The 17,307-nt window shown below is 37.9% G+C and overlaps 1 protein-coding gene across 1 annotated transcript in view; it reads right to left on the bottom strand.

Annotated features, from left to right (window-relative positions):
* The window catches only part of adgrf6 (adhesion G protein-coupled receptor F6), a 187,726-nt gene that overhangs the window by 48,136 nt on the left and 122,283 nt on the right, over window positions 1-17,307 (bottom strand). Inside the window, exons 58-77 of the mRNA XM_079831145.1 lie at window positions 10,604-10,750; window positions 10,242-10,388; window positions 9,476-9,622; window positions 9,224-9,370; window positions 8,844-8,990; window positions 8,535-8,681; window positions 8,286-8,432; window positions 7,696-7,842; window positions 6,692-6,838; window positions 6,450-6,596; window positions 6,005-6,151; window positions 5,691-5,837; window positions 5,298-5,444; window positions 5,005-5,151; window positions 3,018-3,164; window positions 2,256-2,402; window positions 2,004-2,150; window positions 1,624-1,770; window positions 1,315-1,461; window positions 480-626 (exon numbers count right to left, since the gene is read on the bottom strand). Coding sequence (XP_079687271.1) covers window positions 480-626; window positions 1,315-1,461; window positions 1,624-1,770; window positions 2,004-2,150; window positions 2,256-2,402; window positions 3,018-3,164; window positions 5,005-5,151; window positions 5,298-5,444; window positions 5,691-5,837; window positions 6,005-6,151; window positions 6,450-6,596; window positions 6,692-6,838; window positions 7,696-7,842; window positions 8,286-8,432; window positions 8,535-8,681; window positions 8,844-8,990; window positions 9,224-9,370; window positions 9,476-9,622; window positions 10,242-10,388; window positions 10,604-10,750 — 2,940 coding nt within the window. The remainder of the gene's footprint in view (window positions 1-479; window positions 627-1,314; window positions 1,462-1,623; window positions 1,771-2,003; window positions 2,151-2,255; window positions 2,403-3,017; window positions 3,165-5,004; window positions 5,152-5,297; window positions 5,445-5,690; window positions 5,838-6,004; window positions 6,152-6,449; window positions 6,597-6,691; window positions 6,839-7,695; window positions 7,843-8,285; window positions 8,433-8,534; window positions 8,682-8,843; window positions 8,991-9,223; window positions 9,371-9,475; window positions 9,623-10,241; window positions 10,389-10,603; window positions 10,751-17,307) is intronic.

Raw genomic sequence — 17,307 nt, 5'->3', positions numbered from 1 at the left:
AATGTACTTATTGTGTTCATATTTTATTGTAAAACACTTTTGCTGATATTGAGGTGGGATACGGGTAAAGTTAGGGACAGATGTGGTGGTATGGGTAAGTTTAAGGGTGGGGTTAGGTGTAAGGGAAGTGTCAAAAGTGTAATTATAAATCTAACTACAGAAATCAATTACAGATGTAATTACATCTAGGTATTTTAAAAAATGTAAGTACAATATAAAAAACATGTATGTACACAATAAGTGCATTGTATCAAATTATTAATTAAAATTTTAGTACATAGTAGTTAAGGCCAACTAATATAAAGTGGGGCCAAATATTTTATCCAAAGTATAAAACACTGAGTATTCATAATGTTAGCATTAAAAAAATATTTTCTATTTATTTTACTAAACTTGATTGGACTAAGGGTGTACAAAAAAACTTCTAGTTTATTATTCAATGTTATAGAAGAGAACAGAGATCTGAATTTAAAATTTACCTCTACATGTGTTATTGACGCTGATGGTGAGACTTGAGTTTGTTGCAGTGAATCCATCCAAACATGAGCAGCTGTAATTTCCTATTTCATTTGTGCAGTTGGAATCTGGACCACATACAGATGGACTGAACACACATTCATCTATATCTATGGAAAAACATTATAGTAATAATTAAAAAAAAAAATTCATTAACACAAACACCTAAAGACATGAAATACATTTATCTCATGGCATTCATATTTCTATAGAAAGGAGAATATACATTCAAGAAGGTAGAAACCTGAATATTGCAAGCACAACAGGGCAAAATAAACGTAAATGTATCTCCCAAAGAAAAAGTGATGGATAAAAATAGTATTTCAGCCTTAAACTTACAAGTCCAAACTGCATGTGCAAATAAATACATAGAAGAATAAATAAATCAAAAGGATATTTGAAACATATAGTATGAATCACAGTGTTATATGCACATAGATTTTTAGTCAAATTAGATTTTTCTACAAAACTATATAAACAAACAATGATTATCAGCATATCTGATCAACAATCAACAATCCTGACAGAGATTATATAATGCAAACTTACCAATGCATGGGTTACTTTTTGTAATCGCCTTATTCCCATCTGAGACATTATATCCTTCCCAACAAAAGCACGAGAAGCTTCCATTGTAATTGTAACAGTGAGAGTTCAGCCCACACACTGATACTGAGTCAAGACATTCATAAATATCTGAAATAAAATAAATGATAAAGTGAAAGGTTACATTTGATTTGACTAAAGATTTAGACAGTACCAATATAAACTACTCAGTGCTTCAGGCGTCAATCATACCTTTGCATGTGTTATTGCTGTTTATAGGGAGGTTTGTGTCTGTTACATTATATCCACTCATGCACGAGCAATTGTAACTCCCAACAGTGTTGTTGCAGATTGAGTTTGGACCACAGACCTCTGATCTCTCAACACATTCATCCACATCTTTATTAAAGGGAAGTTCAGAGGAAAAGAACAGTTTGGGTCACTCATCCATGCGATAAACAATGAGAATTTTGAGAATGAGAATGAGAAATGACATCAACAATTTTAATAAACAATTTATTAATCAAAATTAGAGTAAACAAATCTAAATATAAACTGTACCTCTACATATGTTATTGATGCTGATGGTGAGACTTGAGTTTGTTGCAGTGAATCCATCCAAACATGAGCAATTGTAACTTCCTATTTCATTTGTGCAGTTGGAATCTGGACCACATACAGATGGACTGAACACACATTCATCTGTATCTATGGGGGGAAAACACAATATTAGTAAAACAAGCAATTACTTAAAAAAAAAATATTTCATGAAAAATAAAAGATTAGCAAAAATGTATTATGATTTAAAATATTTAAGAATTTAGGATTTTGAAAAGCAGCATGTGCAACAGAAACAAACTAATCAAACATTAATTATACACTCCCAACACTCATTTTCTTTGTCATGAATTTGTAATATAAACTTTTTCTGTCAATCTTACCTCGGCATGTGTTATAACTGTTTATAGGGAGGTTTATGTCCGTTACATTATATCCACTCATGCACGAGCAATTGTAACTCCCAACAGTGTTGTTGCAGATTGAGTTTGGACCACAGACCTCGGACCTCTCAACACATTCATCCACATCTTTAGTAATAGGAAGTTATGAGAAAAATAACAGTTTGGGTCAGTTTAATCTCATTCCTTGTCATCTTTATGTAAGGTTAGACTAAACACAAATCTAAACTGTACCTCTACATGTGTTATTGATGATGATGGGGAGACTTGAGTTTGTTGCAGTGAATCCATCCAAACATGAGCAATTGTAACTTCCTATTTCATTTGTGCAGTTGGAATCTGGACCACATACAGATGGACTGAACACACATTCATTTATATCTAGAGGGGGAATAACAAAACAAATTGAATCCATAACATACAGATATACATACCTAAAACATGAAAGATATCTATATGTATACAAGATTAACAGGAACTGAGAAAGAACAATATCAGCCTTTTTAAATCTAAGATTTGTACAAATTAGTAAAAATCAAAAAGTGTTTGATGTCTAAAATATTGTTTAAAGAAAATTAACAATAATTGTAAAATTCTGGCTCATGTATGTCCTAAAACACTTGCATAGCTCATGCATGATAAAAACACTAACATGCACTGATGAAAATAATAATTCGGGAAATGTGTGGGAAAACTGATATTTTTTTTGTGTGAATCTTCTCACAGCAGACCTCCAAAATAAAACATTTACAATCTTAAGCAACATCTCAGATTTGATTTTAGAATACATACACAATGGTGATGTTACTGTTAACACTTTATTTGAAGAAAAAAATAAGATAAATAATAAAAACATAACAGTTTGGGTCAGTTTAATCTCATTCCTAATCTCAGTCATCTTTACAATACAATGCTTAATTTACAAAATTCTATAATTGTATGCATACATTCAAGATAATAATGTGTGATTAGAGTAAAAACAAATCTAAACTGTACCTCTACATGTGTTATTGATGCTGATGGGGAGACTTGAGTTTGTTGCAGTGAATCCATCCAAACATGAGCAATTGTAACTTCCTATTTCATTTGTGCAGTTGGAATCTGGACCACATACAGATGGACTGAACACACATTCATCTATATCTAGAGGGTAAAATAATTATAATTTATTTTAATACATACAAATATAAAACACAAAAACATGAAAGACAAAATGGTCTCTCACATCATAATACACTAGCATAATAACTATACAAGAAGAATACAGATAAAGTATATATCAACATTTTTAAATACAAACAACCACATAATTAAAGGGGGGTGTAATGCTATTTCATGCATACTGAGTTCCCTTTCGAGGGAACTCGCACTGCGTCGGAACGACACTAGGGGACGCTCCCACAGCATCTGGGCATGCAATGTATGGTGTGTGTTTAAATACATTTGTTTAGCTGACCACTATAGGCATCTGTTTGTTTATTGTAAAACCACTCCAAACAACAATACAGAAAGAGTGGGAAAATATGTTGAACTAAATGAACAAATATGTTGAACTAAATTAATTATTTCATATTAGACCTAGTTCACACAAAGCGTGCTTCTTCATTCAAATGCGCTACTATTTCATTGTTTTTCTATGTAAACATGCACTAGTCTGACGTGCAAAACCGTTCCGCTTGCTACTGCTAACAGACATCCCAAGTCTCCCGGAAGTTCCGGGAGTCTCCCGCATATTGATAGCGGCTCCCTGATGCCCGCAAATTAGTTAAATTCTCCCGCAATCTAGAGCGAGCGAGCAAGAGCGCGCATGCGAAACACAGACTGTGCACGCGCGCACGGCAGAGAGGGAGAGAGAGCGAGAGACCTTGCGTGTGTGTGCTGGTGTGCACCTAATGAAGCGCATGTAAGACAGAGAGCATCCTGATTGGCCTGTTTCGGCAAGTCAACCAATCAATTGTCAGTGTGGGCGGGCTTTTATCTCTTCTCCTGAACCGAATTAATCAGTTCAGTGAATCTAGAAACTGGAGCGCCATGGCAGAGGGAGAGTGCCACAAAAAACGAAAGTATAATGTATAAACATAATGACAATCTTGCACGCTGTACAGTTTGTAACTGACATGTTATGGTTGAGTTAAACAAGTTTCATTTCATGTGCATATTTTTTCAGGTCGGCTAGTTGCCAAGGCTACATGAAAACAACAAACTCCTTAGACCTGTTTAAAGTTGCAATGAAATATACTATTTATGTAAACTGCTTTTATTTATAAGCAGCTTATGTAAATAGTAAAAGTGATCTACATAATTTTACATAATTTTTTACAAATAATTGCATAGGCCTATAGAAATGATATATTAATGATATAATATATTATAATATACAAGTAAAATCATGTTCTGTTGTGAAATTCGGGATTCCTTTCCTCCTTTCATGTGTTTGTTTGTTTTTTTTTGGGGGGGGGGGGGTACCTCCCTGAAATGGCTTTTTTCAGGTTGGGATGTCTGTGCTAAGTCACATACAAAAGTCCATAAACCAAATCATATCCTCATAAACCATGAGTAAACACACACACAAATGTTGTAAAACTCGCGCATGACACAGTGTTCTAAAACCAATTTTTTTCCACATTTTATAAGGATGTCACAGCTTTCAGACACTCTCAACGCAATAGCTGCACACGCTCATGACTCTTTAGCTCCGCCCACACAATACGCCTCCAGCCGCTCGGTTTTATTCGGAAAGACTCGCTACAGTGTATCTGTATCTTTTATAAATATGATAAAACTAAAGACTGTTCGGAGATATGAAGGATGCAACACTTCTCTACAGGTACTCAAGATTGACATGAGATTGACAGAAACTGTGTATGCCCCCCCCCCCTTTCTTTAAGATTTTGCAAAGCATCATGTGCAAAAGAAACAAACTAAAATGTATGCCTCCAAATACAAATTTTCTTTGTCATGAATTTGTAAAATAAGCTCATACCTCTGCATGTGTTATTGCTGTTTATAGGGAGGTTTAGGTCCGTTACATTAAATCCACTCATGCATGAGCAATTGTAACTCCCAACAGTGTTGTTGCAGATTGAGTTTGGACCACAGACGTCTGATATCTCAACACATTCATCAACATCTTTAGTAATAGAAAGTTCAGAGGAAAGGAACAGTTTGGGTCACTCATTCATATGTGATTTTTTTGTAAATCAAGCATTCTAAGTAAATATCATATGGATTATTTTCCAAGGACAGAATCAACAGAAATATAAATATAAACTGTACCTCTACATGTGTTACTGATGCTGATGGTGAGACTTGAGTTTGTTGCAGTAAATCCATTCAAACATGAGCAGCTGTAATTTCCTATTTCATTTGTGCAGTTGGAATCTGGACCACATACAGATGGACTGAACACACATTCATCTATATCTAGAGGGGAAAATAATTTGAATAACATGAAAAACAAATGGTATCTCACCAAATAATACACTAACATAATAACTATAGGCCTACAAGAAGAATATGGATTGAGAAAGTATATCTTTAAACAAAAAAAAATAAGATTTTGAAAAGCAGCATGTGCAACAGAAAGAAAAATAAACATTAATTATACACTCCCAATACTCCGTTTTTTTGTCATGAATTTGGAATAAACACTTTTACTGTCAAACATACCTTTGCATGTGTTATTGCTGTTTATAGGGAGGTTTGTGTCTGTTACATTATATCCACTCATGCAAAAGCAATTGTAACTCCCAACAGTGTTGTTGCAGATTGAGTTTGGACCACAGACCTCTGATCTCTCAACACAATCCTCCACATCTTTAGTAAAAGGAAGTTCAGAGGAAAGGAACAGTTTGAGTAACTCATTCTTTGGCATCTTTACAACAGAATGCTTTATTAACAAAAAAGACTAAAAAGACAAAATAAAAATCATATGGATTATTATTCAAGCATAGCATCAATAGAAATCTAAATATAAACTGTACCTCTACATGTGTTATTGATGCTGACGGTAATACTTGAGTTTGCTGCAGTGAATCCATCCAAACATGAGCAGCTGTAATTTCCTATTTCATTTGTGCAGTTGGAATCTGGACCACATACAGATGGACTGAACACACATTCATCTATATCTATGAATAAAAAAATTATAAATTTTTTATAAGATTTATAAAAACACCAAAGGCATGCAATACATCTATCAAAATGAGTATACACATTTAGTAGTAATGTTAACTACTAATTACATAATTTACAAAAAGATAAAATTTATATATATATATATATATATATAAACCATTAATTACACTTAAAAAAATCTATCTGGATCATAAAAATATACATTTTAAATTAGAATCTCTAACTTTAAACTGCAATATGCAATGACCAAAAATGTAAAAACACTAAAGACTATTAAATAAACAAACTTACCGATGCATGGGTTGTTTTTATCAATAGCCTTATTCCCATCTGAGATATTATATCCTTTCCAGCAAAAGCACGAGAAGCTTCCATTGTAATTGTAACAGTAAGAGTTCGGCCCACACACTGATTCTGAGTCAAGACATTCATAAATATCTGAAATAAAATAATTGATAAAATGAACAGTTTGCAGAAGGTGAAGGCAGTACATATAGTAACAAAATGTTCAGAGCTTCAGCTGTCAATCATACCTCTGCATGGGTTATTGCTGTTTATAGGGAGGTTTGCGCCTGTTGCATTATATCCACTCATGCACGAGCAGTTGTAACTCCCAAGAGTGTTGTTGCAGATTGAGTTTGGACCGCAGACCTCAGATCTCTCAACACATTCATCCACATCTTTAGTAAAAGAAAATCACAGGCAAAAAAATATATATTTTCCTTTTTAGGACACTCATACAGAATGTGGAGGTCAACTCATCAATTGCCTAACTTTACTATCTAATTTTCAATTTAGAACAGTGGTTCCCAACCACGTTCCTGGAGGACCCCCAACAGTGCACATTTTGGATGTGTCCTTTGTCTGACACACCCACATCAGGTCTTGGAGCAGCTACTAATGAGCTGATGACCTGAATCAGGTGTGTTTGATTGAGGAGACATGCAAAATGTGCACTGTTGGGGGTCCTCCAGGAACGTGGTTGGGAACCACTGATTTAGAATATTTGGCCCCATAGGTGGCCTTAACTACTATGTACTTACTTCAAAAATAGGTACAATGTACTTATTGTGTTCATATTTTATTGTAAAACACTTTTGCTGATATTGAGGTGGGATACGGGTAAAGTTAGGGACAGATGTGGTGGTATGGGTAAGTTTAAGGGTGGGGTTAGGTGTAAGGGAAGTGTCAAAAGTGTAATTATAAATCTAACTACAGAAATCAATTACAGATGTAATTACATCCAGGTATTTTAAAAAATGTAAGTACAATATAAAAAACATGTATGTACACAATAAGTGCATTGTATCAAATTATTAATTAAAATTTTAGTACATAGTAGTTAAGGCCAACTAATATAAAGTGGGGCCAAATATTTTATCCAAAGTATAAAACACTGAGTATTCATAATGTTAGCATTAAAAAAATATTTTCTATTTATTTTACTAAACTTGATTGGACTAATGGTGTACAAAAAAACTTCTAGTTTATTATTCAATGTTATAGAAGAGAACAGAGATCTGAATATAAAATTTACCTCTACATGTGTTATTGACGCTGATGGTGAGACTTGAGTTTGTTGCAGTGAATCCATCCAAACATGAGCAGCTGTAATTTCCTATTTCATTTGTGCAGTTGGAATCTGGACCACATACAGATGGACTGAACACACATTCATCTATATCTATGGAAAAACATTATAGTAATAATAAAAAAAAAAAAAATCATTAACACAAACACCTAAAGACATGAAATACATTTGTTATCTCATGGCATTCATATTTCTATAGAAAGGAGAATATAAATTCAAGAAGGTAGAAACCTGAATATTGAAAGCACAACAGGGCAAAATAAACGTAAATGTATCTCCCAAAGAAAAAGTGATGGATAAAAATAGTATTTCAGCCTTAAACTTACAAGTCCAAACTGCATGTGCAAATAAATACATAGAAGAATAAATAAATCAAAAGGATATTTGAAACATATAGTATGAATCACAGTGTTATATGCACGTAGATTTTTAGTCAAATTAGATTTTTCTACAAAACTATATAAACAAACAATGATTATCAGCATATCTGATCAACAATCAGCAATCCTGACAGAGATTATATAGTGCAAACTTACCGATGCATGGGTTACTTTTTGTAATCGCCTTATTCCCATCTGAGACATTATATCCTTCCCAACAAAAGCACGAGAAGCTTCCATTGTAATTGTAACAGTGAGAGTTCAGCCCACACACTGATACTGAGTCAAGACATTCATAAATATCTGAAATAAAATAAATGATAAAGTGAAAGGTTACATTTGATTTGACTAAAGATTTAGACAGTACCAATATAAACTACTCAGTGCTTCAGGCGTCAATCATACCTTTGCATGTGTTATTGCTGTTTATAGGGAGGTTTGTGTCTGTTACATTATATCCACTCATGCACGAGCAATTGTAACTCCCAACAGTGTTGTTGCAGATTGAGTTTGGACCACAGACCTCTGATCTCTCAACACATTCATCCACATCTTTATTAAAGGGATGTTCAGAGGAAAATAACAGTTTGGGTCACTCATTCATGCGATAAACAATGAGAATTTTGAGAATGAGAATGAGAAATGACATCAACAATTTTAATAAACAATTTATTAATCAAAATTAGAGGAAACAAATCTAAATATAAAATGTACCTCTACATGTGTTATTGATGCTGATGGTGAGACTTGAGTTTGTTGCAGTGAATCCATCCAAACATGAGCAATTGTAACTTCCTATTTCATTTGTGCAGTTGGAATCTGGACCACATACAGATGGACTGAACACACATTCATCTATATCTATGGGGGGAAAACACAATATTAGTAAAACAAGCAATTACTTAAAAAAAAATTATTTCATGAAAAATAAAAGATTAGCAAAAATGTATTATGATTTAAAATATTTAAGAATTTAGGATTTTGAAAAGCAGCATGTGCAACAGAAAAAAACTAATCAAACATTAATTATACACTCCCAACACTCATTTTCTTTGTCATGAATTTGTAATATAAACTTTTTCTGTCAATCTTACCTCGGCATGTGTTATAACTGTTTATAGGGAGGTTTATGTCCGTTACATTATATCCACTCATGCACGAGCAATTGTAACTCCCAACAGTGTTGTTGCAGATTGAGTTTGGACCACAGACCTCGGACCTCTCAACACATTCATCCACATCTTTAGTAATAGGAAGTTATGAGAAAAATAACAGTTTGGGTCAGTTTAATCTCATTCCTTGTCATCTTTATGTAAGGTTAGACTAAACACAAATCTAAACTGTACCTCTACATGTGTTATTGATGCTGATGGGGAGACTTGAGTTTGTTGCAGTGAATCCATCCAAACATGAGCAATTGTAACTTCCTATTTCATTTGTGCAGTTGGAATCTGGACCACATACAGATGGACTGAACACACATTCATTTATATCTAGAGGGGGAATAACAAAACAAATTGAATCCATAACATACAGATATACATACCTAAAACATGAAATATATCTATATTTATACAAGATTAACAGGAACTGAGAAAGAACAATATCAGCCTTTTTAAATCTAAGATTTGTACAAATTAGTAGAAATCAAAAAGTGTTTGATGTCTAAAATATTGTTTAAAGAAAATTAACAATAATTGTAAAATTCTGGCTCATGTATGTCCTAAAACACTTGCATAGCTCATGCATGATAAAAACACTAACATGCACTGATGAAAATAATAATTCGGGAAATGTGTGGGAAAACTGATATTTTTTTTGTGTGAATCTTCTCACAGCAGACCTCCAAAATAAAACATTTACAATCTTATGCAACATCTCAGATTTGATTTTAGAATACATACACAATGGTGATGTTACTGTTAACACTTTATTTGAAGAAAAAAAAAAGATAAACAAATAATAAAAACATAACAGTTTGGGTCAGTTTAATCTCATTCCTAATCTCAGTCATCTTTACAATACAATGCTTAGTTTACAAAATTCTATAATTGTATGCATAAATTCAAGATAATAATGTGTGATTAGAGTAAAAACAAATCTAAACTGTACCTCGACATGTGTTATTGATGCTGATGGGGAGACTTAAGTTTGTTGCAGTGAATCCATCCAAACAAGAGCAATTGTAACTTCCTATTTCATTTGTGCAGTTGGAATCTGGACCACATACAGATGGACTGAACACACATTCATCTATGTCTATGGGGGAAAACACAATATGATTAAAACAAGCAATAATTAAAAAATATGTTTAATTTCCTTTACTTTTAATTACACCAGTGATAGTTCAGCCCAAACACTGATGGTGGGTCAAAACATTCATGAATATCTGACATAAAATAACTGACCAAATGGTTACAGGTAACAGAAGATTCGGGCAGGTCAAACAGTAATGCTTCAGCTTTCAATCATACCTTTGCATGTGTTATTGCTGTTTATAGGGAGTTTTGGGTCTGTTAAATTATATCCACTCATGCACGAGCAATTGTAACTCCCAACAGTGTTGTTGCAGATTGAGTTTGGACCACAGACCTCTGATCTCTCAACACATTCATCGACATCTTAAGAAAATATAAAAAAAATTCGGTCACACATATAAAATAATCTTTACAATCAAATGCCACATTTACAAATGTATCTTAAAAAAACGAAACACTGAAACTTTATGATGTAACTTTGCAGTTCAAAGCTACAAAATTATAATTTAACACAAATAATTAATGTGTTCCATAAAACACTTGGGGTTACTTGACTGTAACCCTGTTCCCTGATAAAGCTGAACGAGATGCTGCATGAAGTATGCATATGGGAACGTCTTAATGCTGACCAGCTGTGAAAATAGTGTGTCTAACACGTCAATGAAATTGACCCGGTCAAGTCTTTTTTGTTTGAAGAGCAGTCCTGGGACATCATCAGCACGGCACTGCAGTGCAGTACTCGTTCCGCTTTATCAGGGAACAGGATTACAGTCAAGTAACCCCAAGTGTTCCCTTTCAAAAGCTACACTCAATGCTGCATGAAGTATGCATATGAGAATGAGAATACCCACGCCGCCGTGCTTGATGGTGCCTGGACACCTTACGGTTGTGTAGGTGTGCACAAGGACGCAAGAGGCCTCAGACATTAGATTGCAATGTCGAATCAAGGACATGAGAGCCCGGAGTGGCATGAGCACCCAAGCTATAAAATCTTATGAATGTGTGCGGAGAGGACCAACCTGCTGCATCACAAACACTTTGTAAGGGGGCACCCCTTGCTAACGCAGTAGAAGAGGCGACCCCCCTGGTGGAGTGAGCCCTTAACCCTATAGGCAAAGCTTGACCGCACGCCTCATAGACAAGAGCAATAGCATCCCTGACCCAATGTGACATGGTTTGTTTGGTGGCGGCAGAACCTCTGTTACGGCCCCCATGGCAAACAAACAGCTGCTCTGAATTACGCCACTGGCTAGTGCGGTGGATGTAGGCCTGAAGAGCACGGACTGGACACAGTCTATGAAGTTTCTCCTGAACGACGGAGGGCAGAAGGTTTCAAGAGTGACAGGATGTACAGTTGAAAAAGGAACCTTAGGCAGGTAGTCAGGATGAGAATGCAAAATCACTTTCACCAAGCTTGGGGCAAAGTCTAAGCAGGATGTCGATATTGACAGAGCCTGCATGTCCCCAATTCTTTTCAGATAAGTTATAGCCATAAGAAAAACCATCTTCAGAGTCAGAAGTTTGTCTGACAATCACTCTAGAGGTTCAAAGGGGGTCTCAACCAGACCCTTGAGGACTATAGCTAAGTCCCATGAAGGGATCTTGGTTCTTACAGGAGGCCTAAACCGCCTGGCCCCACGTATGAAGTGAGCGAGCGAGCAGAGGATGCATCCCGAGCGGCATCCCATCCACCAGGGCGTGGCAAGCCGATAGAGCGGCCACATAAACCCTGAGAATGGAGGGGCAAGTGCCTGTTGACAATGTTTCTTGCAGAAAATCTAGAACTGAAACAACCTGGCAGTTGACTGGATCTGCATTATGTGTCACACACCACCTCTCAGAGACATCCCATTTATTTGCATAAACTTTCAGAGTGGAGGAAGCCCTAGCACTTAGGATGGTCTCAATAACTGCAGGCGAAAGCCCTGTGTCCCTCAGTTGGTGCCCATCAGGGGCCAAACATGAAGGTTCCACAGGTCTGGCCTCGGATGGAATATCGTGCCCTCTGCCTGAGACAGAAGGTCCCTCCTCGCCGGAATCGCCCATAGCGAGCCGTTGAGGAGAGACACAATCTCAGAGAACCACACTCTGTTCAGCCAACACGGTGCTATCAATAAGAGGCAAGATCCTTGTTGGCGAACTCTGGCTATAACTCTTGGGAGCAGAGCGACTGGAGGGAAGGCATACAGGCGCATTTTGGGCCATGTTTGAGCCATCGCATCCAGACCAGCGGGGCTGGGTGACAGAGAGAGAAGTAGAGGGGACATTGTGCTGTCTGATAAGAGGTGAAGAGGTCCACTTCCGCTCTGTAAAGTCTGGTCCAGATCTGCTTGACTACTTCTGGGTGGAGTTTCCATTCCCCTGAAAGACTGTGAAAACTTGCATAACTCCATATTGTCTGGCGAAAGACAATCACTCCAGAGAGGACAGTTTTTTCGCAGCTGACGTCTCACTGAGTGAATAAACTGAGAATGGCCTTCATTTTCATGTATTTACCTTGCCCCAAATATCCCCCATCTTACTCCACTTCATGTTGAGAGATCACTTAGAATTCACCCAAAATCTATTGGATTTAATGTCAATTCTCACTATACAGTATTATATGTGTTTGATATCGTTGATATCGAAATGTCTCAGTGCGAATGGTACAAAAATCTCATCCCCACAGAAATATACAAGAAGTTAATAAGAGTTTTTAGAGCTTAGAGATATTTTACTCATGACGGTGGGTGTGGCTTTTGGAGCCATTTGGTTTCTTCTTCCAATCCAGGCAAATGGGAATTTGATCCAATTTAAATTCCCTTTGTTATCATGTATTTCCATTTGAAAGAGGTTTCGGTCAGCAATGAGTTTGGGGCGCATACTGTAATGAGTTCGGCCCGTAACGTAGAGTGTCTTGACATCGATACAATATTCAGTCAGGTATCGATATCTTATTCTTTGCTACAGAGTATTTGATTTTATGTGCGAATTATCTTTGAATTGATTATGTAATTGGCATTATACATTTACCTGACTGTTAATAAAATGTTTACATTTTGATCATTTCTGAATTACTCTGTAATTATTAACTATCTCCAGAACAGAACAATATAATTGCAACAAAAGTTTAAAACCAAATGATTAAATGTGTGACTAACTGTCAAATATAAATGACCAAACAACCAATTGCATTCTATCCTAAATTCGATATATATGATACATGAAGTCAGATAAAGAATATTATAATTAAATTCATTTTGCCCAGCGGAAACACGAACGTGCAAACGACCTTCAGTCGCAGCTCGTTACCTTTCATTGGAGCGAGATTTCAGCGGCCTTACACCCCCATCCGTCATTTCTGTCTGGACAGTAAATCTGCTCCCACATTAAACTGCCCCTGAAAGTACACTGTCCTGAGTGACAGGCGCTTGTCCTGGGCCCAAAGAAAATTCAAGTCTCGCTATCCTGTTTAGATTGCGTGAGCGCAGATCTCCCTGGTGATTTATATATGAGACTGTCGCTGTGTTGTCCTCCCGCACTAGGACATGACAGCCCCTCAACTGGGGGAGAAAGTATTTCAGGGCCAGGGGAAAAAAATACTATGGTAGTCAATGGTTGCTCTATCTGCTTTGTAACAAACATTCTTCAAAATATCTTCTGTTGTGTTCAGCAGAACAAAGAAACTCATACAGGTTTAGAACAACTTGAGGGTGAGTAAATGATGACAGAATTTTCATTTTTGGATGAACAATCCCTTTAAGACCGCACCCCAGCCCGTCAGGGAAGCATCCATCGTTAGCAGTTTGCGACGACAAGGTACGCCTAGAGTGGGACCCAAGGCAAGGAACTGGGGTCTGAGCCACATAGTTAGTGTATGAAGCCTGCGGTGCATCCCTTTTATTAGCCTCTGGGGATTTGCCCTCGGATGAAATCCAATGGCTCTGAGCCACAACTGAAACGTTCTCATGTGCAACAGCCCCATAGGAATCACCGTGGATACAGAAGCCATGAAACCTAACAATCTTTGATACTGACGAACAGTGAGATTTTGACCTAGCCTGACTTTGCACAGGGTATGTAGAATGGTCTCGACTCGAGCGGGAGACAGATGTGCACGCATCGTGATCGAATCCCGAACTACCCCCAGATAAGTCGTTCTCTGGGCAGGAGAAAGAACGCTTTTCTTGGCGTTGAGTCTCAGCCCGAGAGAAACTAGATGAGCTAGCACGATGTCTCTGTGCTAAAGCGCCATCTCTCCCGATTGAGCTATTAACCAATCGTCGATGTAATTCAAAATGCGAATGCCCTGAAGTCGCAATGGAGCCAGCGAAAATGAAAAGCAGAAAAAAGCCCCCGAAAGCGAACCTCAGGAACTTCCTGTGTTGTGGCAGTATTTCTATGTGAAAATACACGTCCTTCAGATCGATCATGACGAATCAATCGCGATGTTGGATTTGCGAAACGACTGTCTTTACGGTTAAGCCTCGAAGATCTAAGATTGGATGCAAGCCCCCATCCTTCTTGGGTACAGAAGTATCTGCTGTAGAAGCCTACCGCTCTCTCTGGAAGAGGAGCATGTTCTATTGCCTCATTGCTCATAAGAGTTTGCAGCTCTTGTGACAGTACGTGCGCTAACTCCGGAGGGCGACGAATATTATGGGTATTAAGCACAGTACATTATGTATATATCCCTGTGTGCTTTCGTACCCACGATAGTCGGAAAAGTCGACGTCGAGGGCACAAACACACTTGAGGTATATGGTTTATTCCATGACTTTGATCATTCGTCATGGAGGTCCTCAAAGAAGGGGAGAGACTGATGTTGCCCTCTCTCCCCCCCCACCACAGGACAGAAACCTATCCTCAAGCTTACTGCGTTTGGGGATCTCTTGTTCATGGGGCCAGTCAATCTGCAACCTGGCCACCGTGAGAGTAACCTCTAATAATTCCTTGATGGATTTACTATCGTGTGAGGAACGCTTAGAAAGTGGCTGCTCAAAGTCCGCAGAACCAAGAGATTCATTATCATCATCCCTCTCCTTCCGTAAGCCCCACATACAGGGAATTGTTAGATGTAACGGCCGTGCTACGGCTAGGTTGAATTTGACCTGGTAGTGTGAGAAACAGGAAGTAATTTGCGGTAGATTGGATGAGTGATTTCTTGTGCATCATGATCATCCCTCCCCCGTCAGCCTTTCTTTTCTCCTGGATCTTCACACTGAGGTGGAGAAGTCCTGGAAGAAGCTATATTAATTTCCCTATCAACATTCAAACTATGTGAATGTGGAGGAACCATGTAAGCGGGGATATACACTATATTGCCAAAAGTATAGGGACACCCCTCCAAATCATTGAATTCGGGTGGTCCAATTACTTCAATGGCCACAGGTGTATCAAATCAAGCACCTAGGCATGCAGACTGCTTCTACAAACACTTGTGAAAGAATTGGTCGATCTCAGGAGCTCAGTGAATTCAAGCATGGTACCGTGATAGGTTATTGCCATCTGTGCAATAAGTCCATTCGTTAAATTTCCTCACTACTAAATATTCCACGGTCAACTGTTATTATAACAAAGTGGAAGCAATTTTTCATGGGTTGGTGTACCAGGCACAGGCTGAAGACTCCAAAGCTCAGAATGCAAACTAAAACTTTAATAAAGCTTCTTAGAAACCAAAACAGGCAATGCAGGGAAACACTCCAACATAACACAACAGAGACTAGACAAAGACTGAAGGTAAAGAGTGTACTTAAGTAACTTAAGTAGTGAACAGAAACGAGATAATTAACAAGACACAGCTGGGACAAATGAACTAATGAGGGTAATCAGGGAAACACAGAAATGGCGGGGAAAAGAACAAAGGAACATGTGACAAATCAAAAACACAACCAAAACAGACTAAACATGTGACACAATTGGGAACAGCAACTCATCCACGAAGTGGTAGGCCATGTTAAATCACAGAGTGGGGACAGCGCATGCTGAAGCGCACAGTGCGCAGAAGTCAGCAACTTTCTGCAGAGTCAATAGCTACAGACCTCCAAACTTCATGTGGCCTTCAGATTAGCTCAAGAACAGCATAGAGAGCTTCATGAAATGGGTTTCCATGGCTGAGAGTGGCATCCAAGCATTACATCACAAGTGCAATGCAAAGCATTGGATGCAGTGGTGTAAAGCAGTGGTTCCCAACCACGTTCCTGGAGAACCCCCAACAGTGCACATTTTGGATGTGTCCTTTGTCTGACACACCCACATCAGGTCTTGGTGTAGCTACTAATGAGCTGATGACCTGAATCAGGTGTGTTTGATTGAGGAGACATGCAGACTGTGCACTGTTGGGGGTCCTCCAGGAACGTGGTTGGGAACCACTGGTGTAAAGCACGCCACCACTGGACTCTAGAGCAGTAGAAAGTGTTCGCTGGAGTAACGAATCATGCTTCTGTCTGGCAATCCGATGGACAAGTCTGGGTTTGACGGTTGCCAGGAGAACGGTACTTTCCTGACTGCATTGTGCTAAGTGTAAAGTTTGGTGGAGGGGGGATTATGGTGTGGGGGTTGTTTTTCAGGAGTTGGGCTTGGCCCCTTAGTTCCAGTGAAAGGAATTCTTAATGCTTCAGCATACCAAGACATTTTGGACAATTTCATGCTCCCAACATGACTGCGCACCAGTGCACAAAGCAAGATCCATAAAGACATGGATGAGCGAGTTTGGTGTGGAGGAACTTGACTGGCCTGCAGAGTCCTGACCTCAACCCGATAGAACACATTTGGGATGAATTAGAGCGGAGACTGCGAGCCAGGCCTTCTCGTCCAACATCAGTGCCTGACCTCACAAATGAGCTTCTAGAAGAATGGTCAAAAATTCCCATGAACACACTCCTAAACCTTGTGGAAAGCCTTCTCAGAATAGTGTTGAAGCTGTTATAGCTGCAAAGGGT

This window comes from Gobio gobio (genome assembly GCF_949357685.1).
Source record: "Gobio gobio genome assembly, chromosome: 12".
NCBI classification, from domain to species: domain Eukaryota; kingdom Metazoa; phylum Chordata; class Actinopteri; order Cypriniformes; family Gobionidae; genus Gobio; species Gobio gobio.
This window is presented reverse-complemented; position numbering and strand designations above follow the sequence as displayed.